Source organism: Miscanthus floridulus, chromosome 8, assembly GCF_019320115.1.
Source record: "Miscanthus floridulus cultivar M001 chromosome 8, ASM1932011v1, whole genome shotgun sequence".
Lineage (NCBI taxonomy): Eukaryota > Viridiplantae > Streptophyta > Magnoliopsida > Poales > Poaceae > Miscanthus > Miscanthus floridulus.
The window spans coordinates 171,913,374-171,922,917 of NC_089587.1; the positions used below are offsets into that span (position 1 = coordinate 171,913,374).

General features: G+C 48.2%; 1 protein-coding gene across 1 annotated transcript; it reads right to left on the reverse strand.

Annotated features, from left to right (window-relative positions):
- Nucleotides 1-6,327: 6,327 nt before the first annotated feature.
- Nucleotides 6,328-7,534, reverse strand: LOC136470182 (potassium channel KAT4-like). The gene has a single exon (XM_066468114.1). The coding sequence runs from the start codon at nt 7,393-7,395 to the stop codon at nt 6,328-6,330; it is 1,068 nt and encodes a 355-aa protein (XP_066324211.1). The 5' UTR covers nt 7,396-7,534.
- Between the last annotated feature and the right edge of the window lie 2,010 nt (nt 7,535-9,544).

Sequence of the window (9,544 nt, forward strand, 5' to 3'; positions counted from 1 at the left end):
ATAACTGCAGGGTGATTGGCAACAGGAAACATACCCATCATCACTGGCTCCCCTTCCGGAATTTCTCCAGCTTGAATATAGAACACCCGTCCTATCTTCCTCTCATCTTTGCCCTTCTGAGCATTCTGATTGGGGTTCTTGTTTGGTGCCTGACCCTGTTGTTGATTGGCAGGGGCCTTCTGATAATTTTGATTAGCCTGCCTAGGATATGGACATTCCCTGGAGAAATGACCAGTCCTTCCACAATTATAACATGGATAGTTATGACCCTGGGACGTTGGATCATTGCCACCAGGAGCATTGGTTGACTGTGAGTTTGGATAGGTTATAGCAGGACGGACATTTGACTGTTGACCGGCTTGAGACTATGGCGAACGGTAAGGAGGACGATTATGATGTACTGGATGATAAATCACCCTCTGCCTCTTTTAATTTTTCCCAAAAGATCCGGACGGCATACTCTTTTTCTTTTTTAGCTCCTTATGCTGCCGATACTTTGACTCTGAAGCAATTGCAATATTTACAGCCTCATGGTAAGTGACATTGGTGCAAGTTGTCATCATTGTTTGCAGCTTGGTATTCAAACCTCTCATAAACCACCTCTTCTTCTTTGCATCAGTATTGACATGTTCTGATGCATATTGTGATAGGTGATTAAATCTTCCCACATACTGCATCACGGTTTGATCTCCTTGCTTCAAAGCAAGGAATTCATCTAACTTCATTGCCATCACTCCTTCAGGGATATAATGGGCTCTGAAGGTAGTACAGAACTCAGCCCAAGTTATTGGAATGCCAGCTAGTTGCATAGCCACTAAGTTCGCCCACCAAGCACTTGCTGCTCCTCTAAGTTGCTAGGCGGCAAACGCAGGTTTCTGATATTCCATGCATGGAATAAGGTCAAATTTCTACTCCATGGTTCAAAGCCAGTCATCAGCCTCCAATGGTTCATCTGCCTTGGTGAACACTAGTGGTCTTGTGTCTGTAAAATCAATATATGTAGCCTCCTGTCTGTTATGGTGGCGACCACGGTTTCCTTGCATCTGATTCTGATTACTTAGAGCGATCTCATGAAGCAAATGGGAATTTTCAGCCGTCACATTGACAAGTGCGGTTATAGCATCAGCTAGATTTGTTGGAATTGGTGGCGGATCTAGAATACCATCATCATCTTGTGAAGTTCCAGGAACATACGAACCCTGCGTATGACGCATCTGCTCATAACAAACCAAACTTTATTCACAAGCCTTTATTGAATTGCACAAAAGTTTACTCCAGACACATTACATAGGGTCTACTAATATAAACACCAAAACCTATAAGTACCAAAACAAAGATACATAGCTTAACTATAACTAACTATTATACAACTCTACTCCTTTCCGTGATTACTTCAAACTTTAGGCTCGGTATCCATTCCAGAATTATTACCACCTTCATCATCACTTTCATTGATCATTACTAATTCTTCAGGATCTTCTTCTTCTTCTGATTCGTTATCATCGGCAAGGACGACACCGGGGTCCATGGCATCAGCTTGAGGCTCATGATTCGGATTTAGTAGATTGCTAAGCCTATGAACTTCCTCATGCAGATAAGTATTATGTTCTTCTAAATCTTCTACATAGAATTCTAGCTCATGAGTTCTAGCTCTAGCTACATTTTCCCTATGCCAAGCCTCATTTCGTCCCTCCACCGTACGAACTAACATGCTTTCGCAGTTCCTATGTGCGGTGGTGAGACGCCTCAATTGATCCTGTAATTCACCTACCTGTATAGCATCCAAAGCCCTATCTCTAGTAGCTTATGCTAATTCTATAGAAATCCTCTGTATCTCTGCTTGGGGATCAGGCCTAGAACTGCTACTGCTAGCACCATCATTTCTAGGGGCAAGTTGGTGACGAGGAACTCCTTTGGGTCTAGTGGACTTACGGGGCGTCATCTTGGCATGAGCCATACTGTAGGAAGCCAATTTAATCCAAGTAAGACCATTTGATCAAAGTCTAAAGAGCAGCTATGATGAATTACATTACTCAAACCAGTCTCACTACTCAACTCCGGACTAAGAGGTGAAGGAAGTAACGAGTGAATTAATAATGATGCATGAATCGTTCTTATGAACAAAAACATCAAAGTTTATAATGCACATAAACAACATTTATTTTTACATAGGGCATAGTAAGATTACTACTCCACCACACAAAACCTTTTTAATTAAATACAGAATGGTGAGAAAGAAATAAGATAAGTCAGAAGCAATTTGGACCAAACTATCAAGTTAAATTTAATCATCCCAAATCATTTTGAAGTTTTTGTAAAACAATACAACAAAAACCTTGTAACGATAGCGCTCTGATACCATTCTGTGGCAGAACCTCCTAAATTATAGGTCCCACATGCACTTGTCACTGTCCATCGACCTTTGACAACTATGCATATGTTCCTGATAACTTAAGAAGTCTGTCGGATGTCCTCGGGGAACCCCGAATCATCCACGATTTCCGAGCAGGATCACGTTACAGAGTCATTGTAGTATTACAACATTTATTCAAATATCAATACCAGAGTAAAAGTAGCAGAAGTCTTACAATAACATAATTTACAAAACAATAGTTTCAAACCTCACAACTAAGTTCGATGTTTATTACAAAATGAAATAGCGGAGTGGCATTATAATATAATACAAAACACACAATGAAACTACCCTGCCCAAGGGCCACACATTTACTTCTCATCGTCATCACAAGGAACAACGGTCATGCATCACAATTTAAAACAGATCTGCTCATGAGGCTCACCTGCAATAAGGGTCAACGAACCCTGAGTACAAAAGTACTCAACAAGACTTAATCGAAATAAAACTGATAGAACTCAGGAATACCGGCTCATGGGATTCAAGGTATGGCTTTAACAATAATCAAAGTTCTTTTGCGTAAAAGCTCTTTAACAAAATTCTTTAATTCAAGGGTAAAACTTTATAAGTACCACATATGAATCTGCCATGATCCGTAATGAGATCATGAACTTCATATCAATCTCTTTCGCAAACCTTTCTCAAGTTCCAATTATTAATACTACGATGATGAACAGTGAGTTGAGTCTCTATAACCGAGGAGCAACGACGATTCGAACCGATTAAACCCAGCTAGGAATTCTAGACCACACGACATATGCAGGTCCCCGACCTACATATACCAACCTGCACTCAGATCCTCTAAAATAAGAACGGGTCTGCGCCACCCGAGAACACAGTACTCCACCAATCCAGCCCATGGCCACATGGGTACACGCCATTCCCGCCATCTCTCCACTCCCAGTGCGCGAGTAGCCATTCTCGTACTAGAATCGCCAAGTTAAGGCTTACCGAAGTATGTGGTTAGTACTACAAATTCTCACCTCATGCAATTCAACAACGGACGTGCCTTAATCGACACAGGTGAAAAGAACCCGCTCACAAGACTTCCATGTCTTATGGCTCACACTCACTGAGTCCGCCCGGTCTAGATTTATTACTCCACATTCCCATATCACATGATAACATAAGTTAATCAAATTCTGTTTAAAGTTCGCAGGTGATAGGTAATCACCTGACTTTCATCGTTCTACGCATAGCTAAGCACAACTAGGCATATACGAATTTAAGACTGGTAATATGGTAATTATGGAATAACAAGGTTGGTAATGTACCAATTTGTCTTGTACTTGACTCCTAATCACTTAATGCAGTAAAAAGAAGCAAAAGCGAAATCAATTTGTAAAATACAAGGTAGGGTTGTATGCATCCGGGGCTTGCCTTCGTTGACGGAAAAGTCTGGTTCCTACGACGTTTCACATGTATTCGATCCGACCTCAACAGACGGATTAACCTCTTCCACAACTTGATTAACTACCACGTGTTCACCTTCGTTCACTACACGTAGTAACAATGCCATGTTTAACATAATGCGGAATACGAAACATGATGCTCGATGATGGATGCAAAAATTAACACTTTGAATACAACTTTCCTTCGCGGTATAGTGGCAAGTCAAACTAATCAAACCTTTTTCGCAACACCCGAATCAATTGCCTAGGATCATTATCAACTAATGACCCAAGGACATCACTCAATCAAAAATTCAAACAAAACCTAATTCATTAAAGGTTACTATTTGCTTTTATGAATTAATTATTTAATTCAAAATTATGAAATAAATCAACTTATTCTAATTGAGCTCAAAATTTTTGTAAATGTTCATTACATAATAAGTAAGTGGCAAAACAAATTTCATAATTTTTGAACAATTAAATAAGCCTAGAAAAATCGTGGAAATCCATTTATTAATAAATTGAGTAATTTTTATTACATTCAAAAAGTACTAAAAACATTATTTAATATTTTTCTTAAATACTATATATCACAGAGAAGTCACACAAACATTTTCATAATTTTTGGAGCTCTAAATAAATCTACACAAAAATAACAAAAACAGACACTATTTATTCAAATCTGAAAATAGAAAAAAAATTCCATTTGAACGTTGAGTCACTGACAACCCGACCCCACCTGTCATCCCTAACCTCGCGCGCTGACCACGGCAAAGACGGCACTGACCGGCGATATCTCGACGACGGCGAGATCAACGGTGACGGCGAAGGCACTAACATGATCACTACATCATGGCGCATCGATTTGTGGCACAAACGCGACCGATTACTGCCTGGACCGAGCACTACGCCGGCCATGGTGGGCACAACGGCGCGGCTACGCTACGCCGACGACGCAAGCACGGTAGAGGTTAAACGCTTAGCACAGAAGGGTTCAGCACCTCACCCCGAACACGACTGAGCAACGAGCAGGGTCAGAGGAGCAACGAAGAGACCGGACGACGTTCCGAGCAGGCACGGCGGAGCAGATCGTCGTCGGTGGCGATATTCCGGGAGCTGTGGTGGTCAAAATGAGAAATCAATGGGTCATGGAGTACTACAGCATCATGGCGAAGCTGAAACAAGACTCAGCATGGGCAGAGGATCACCGTAACACGCTGGCCACGGCGAAGCACTCGCGACGGGGACGCTACCGGCCGCGAGGAAGAAGAGCGCGCACCGCGAGTTTCCGGTGAAGACAAGCCACTAGGACTGATTTGCTGGGCGCGCAAGGAACTAGCGGAGCTGGGACACGCTTTGCTGCGATGGCGTGGGCGCTGGTTCGACGACAAAAGCTCAACGGAGCTATGGCAACGGCGGCGGTGGAAACAGAGGAAAGGAGCGGGGGCAAACGGCGACGGCCAGGGCTAAATAGAGCGGCTCAGAAGCACAAGGAAGCCACACAGGAGACTTCTTCGCGTCAGCGCGAAGCCAAGGACGTCCACGCGCGCGCCTGGAAGCGAACCGAAGGTCGCCGGCGGTGTAGCTACGGCGGTGAACACTGTTCACAGTATTTACAAGTTTGCCATTCGCCAAAATTCTCAAATTACTCTCAAATTTTCATAACAACTCAAAAATCTCCAAAAACAAAAGTTGTTCAAAATCAAAAGTTCTACAGCTTTGCTTTTATAACTAACTCCTAAATATGCTTAGATTTTGAAATGGATTTTCAGGGTAGGGTTTAAATACTGAAAATCAGGGTTTTCTGGAAAATTCAAATCCAAACCAAATTTTGACATGATTCAAACAATTGAATTCAACACTCATAACACATATGTAAACTTGTTTTAGTGAATGCATACCAAAGTTTACAATTTGACCAAATGCCTTGCAATGCATATGATGACATGTCATGTTTTTAATATTTAAACACCCGGGGTGTTACAAGACCCGTCGGGGAGGAGCGCGTAGAGGTTGTTCTAGGATCGGCAAGGTCATCTAAACAAGAAATCCAACTTCCAATCGTCAAAAAATACATCGGTTGTAATTGGTGTTTTTTTTACGATTAGAAGTTGCATTTCTCAATCGGTCGTAATCCTCTCGTTTATATAGAGGGGGTGCTTTTATCCCAGTAGCAAACAAGTTCAGAACATAATCTCCAAGTTTCCCACGTCGAACATAGATTCGAAACCGATTTGAAAACAAATCGGTCCGAAATAGACGGTTGCTGGTTTTCATGGGACCTGGCTCTCCAGCTGAGCCACACTAATAGAGGAACCGCCCTCGCTGGTATGGGAACCGGCCTAGGCGGTTTGGCAGGGCAGAGCAAGCCCAATTTTGTCCTTCTCTTGCTTATGCTTTGATTTTTGTCGCACCAAATATTTTTCTAATATTCTCTTGATGCCAAGAACTTATTGGTGTGGCCCAATTCCTCCGTTGGCACACTTTTGGGTGTCAACACAGGTACATACGTGTTCATTCTTATTTTGCAAAGCACTGGCACACGAACAAGTGATCTCCGTCTCTTAGCACGTCGATGTCCTCAACTTCGGCGCCGTCAACGTTGAGCACCGTCGTCACCACCTTCCTGAACTTGGCCTCCGCAACACTCCTCAGCTCCCGCATGGAACCAGGAAGACATAAAAGCATCCCTGCAGCATTTTCAGACTTGTGATGGATAACCACTCGCAGCTTGGCCTCTCTACGCAGCGACATTCTCAGCTGATCAGCCTCTTCCGGTCCCTCCGGGTCGAACATCTCGCTCCTCCGCCTCGACATTGATGCTGAGGTCGCAGTTTCGGCCTCAATCTGATCTGCGATATCCCTGAACAATGGCGCTTCTTCCCTTGCAACTTTCCACGCGGGAGATCCAAGGTGCTGAACGAAGTTGCACATCACCCTGGCGGCGTCGGAGGTGTGAGGCCGGACTACCCGCAGAAGGTGGCCTTGGCTGACGCGCACGGCCTGGGTGAGCCTCCTGCACCGGACGGTGAACGGCTGTGGGATGTTGAGCATCACGCCGATCTCGCCGGCGATGCTGCACCGACATGCCCTTGATACGACCGTCTCCATCCCGTCGGCAGCAGTCGCCAAGACGTCGACGGAGCCGGACACGATGATGTAGCAGTCCGTCGGGGTCTCGTTCTGCTGGACAATGTCGGCCTTGGCTGGGAAGAACTGCGCCGTCGCATCGGCGACGAGGTACACGACGAGGCCCTCGGAGACGCCCCGGAACAGGTACGCGTCCTCGACGGTGTCTCGGAACAGGTGCTGCGCGATCCCCGACCGCACGGCCCTAGGCATCTCGGACAAAAGCTGCTGCTGGAGCAGCTGCTTCGTCATGTCGAAGTTGAGCTGCACGGTCTCCGCCATCTGCTCCGTCAGCGCCTCCGGCAGCCCGTTCACGGCCCCGAACATGGAGACGCCGCGCAGCGTGTCCCGCAACGCGAGCACGGCCGTGGAGCCGCTCACGGCGAGGTTGGTCATGTTGCCGACGATGTACGCGCCGAGGCCCAGGTTGAAGAGCACGTAGAAGATGGCGAACACCATCTCGCCGGGGTTGGCGGGGTGCAGGTCGCCGTAGCCGACCGTGGTGAGCGTGGCGACGGACCAGTACACGGCGCGGTTGTACCCGGCCCAGACGCTGCGGGTCTCGAAGCCGCGGCAGAGTCACGTGTGCTCCTTGGGCACGCTGGAGTGGGAGTGTAAAGTAATCTGCTGCTCTCACATGTACGCGTGGTAGAGGCGACGTCGAAAGGGTTTCCTATTGCTGTACTGTAGTTGCGGTAGGGGCAAACGTCGAAAAGCTCCCGTGCCGCACTGTAGCCATAGTAGGAGCAGGTGTCAAAGTCAGCCTTGTCGTCACATCTAGTCACTGTAGCAGTGTCGGATACCATAAGAAGGGGTCTCCAAAGCAATAACAAAAAAATCGCTTAGACTCCGTCAAAACCAAGGCCAAGAGATAAACTATTGGCTAACTCCCGGCCTCGGACGGCCTACCGGATCTCCGCATCGCTCGAGGCCTCGCATGAGGGGCCTCGAACGGTCTACCGATTTTCCGCCTCACTCAAGGCCTCGCACGAAAGGCCTCGGACGGGGAACCGATTCTCCGTCTCGCCCGAGGCCCCGCGCGTACAGCCTCGGACGAGATGCCGATTCTCCATCTCGCTCGAGGCCGGCTCGGCAATAACCCCGTCGCCTCTGCCTCGACCGATCCCCCCAACAGAGCGTCGCGTCCAATTAATGCGACCAACCACTCGCGCGATGTCAGGCGGACGACGGCTCGACACAGCAGAGCAGCCGATGACACGGGAAGTCGCATCAGCACCATACCGTCCAGGATAGGACAGGGCAGGGGTTACCGGCCGCTGTGCTCGGTACTGTGCCCATGACCGGCGCCCGTACTACACTGTGCTACCTAATCCCTGCTCCAGGAACAACGTGGCGTGCGGAGTCAAGTCTGGGTTACTATAGCCTCGGAATCAGTGTATAGGACCAACCGCTCCCTCCACGCCTCGGCAGTCTACTTCAGGGTCTCGGTAGCCTTGGGATTCGCGCCCGCTGAGCCCCCCACGATGGCTCGGCCTCGGCACCAACTGAGCCTCGGCTCTTCACGCGGTCGACACACAGCGATCGGCACGTCGCCCGCCAGGCCCTGCGTCAAGCTATCACTGGAGCTCCCACATCGCACAGGATCGGGTGTGACCGGTGTGTCGCCCTAGTGCATCGAGGACGAGGACCGCTCCGTCACCCATGCCGCCATAGTAACAAGCTATAGGGCTCAGAAACATCACCTCCGCTCACAGGACGCCGTATAGTGAACGCATGTACCACCCCCGTCCCCCCTTTGACTATAAAAAGGAGAGACCAGGGCCGTTTCTAGGGGGACGGAGGGACGAGCGCTTACGTTTAGGCTAGCACTTACGCTCACAGACGACGGGCTCACGAGTTCACGAACTCACGCATAGACACTCAGACAAACACACGCTCTTCCTCGCTGCTCGAGATCAATATCTCAAGCAAACCACACCACCCCACGTAGAGACCTAGGACTAGCTCCCTCTCTCGCCCTGCTTGTAAACCCCTACTACGAGCACCTCGGTGCAAGGAATATAAGATCGATCTCTCATACTGGACGTAGGGCACCTATTGCCTGAACTAGTATAAACCTTGTGTCTCTTTGCATCATTATCCGGAATTGGGAACACACAGTACAAATTTCCTAGTTGGTTGAGGGCTCACCGGTCCAAAACATCGACAGTTGGCGCGCCAGGTAGGGGCTCTGTGTGTCAGCTTAATCATCCTAACGAGTTCCGGATGGCAGACCCCGTACGCGTCTCGGCACGGTGATCTGGTTCGGGAGCCTAGAGTTCATGTCTCTAGGATGTGAGTACGATATGGTACTTCTCACGCCTCGAGCCCCACCGACCGATGACGACATCATGCATCAGTAGCCCAGGCGTAGACGGCGCCCAGGCGGCCGCTCTTGTCGCGCTCGCCAAGCACGACGCGAGCGGAGCCACCCCGGCACCGTGCAAGCTCAGGGCGACGCGCCGTGCTCCACTGGTACCCCACGCCCAGCTGTTGGCACAAGGTCCCTGGTTGGGGACCTATCTAGCCTAAGCCTGGACAAGGGAAAGACGTCAGTAGCGCACGACGACGCCCCGTCATCAAGCTCTACCCCGCCACATCCTGAGGA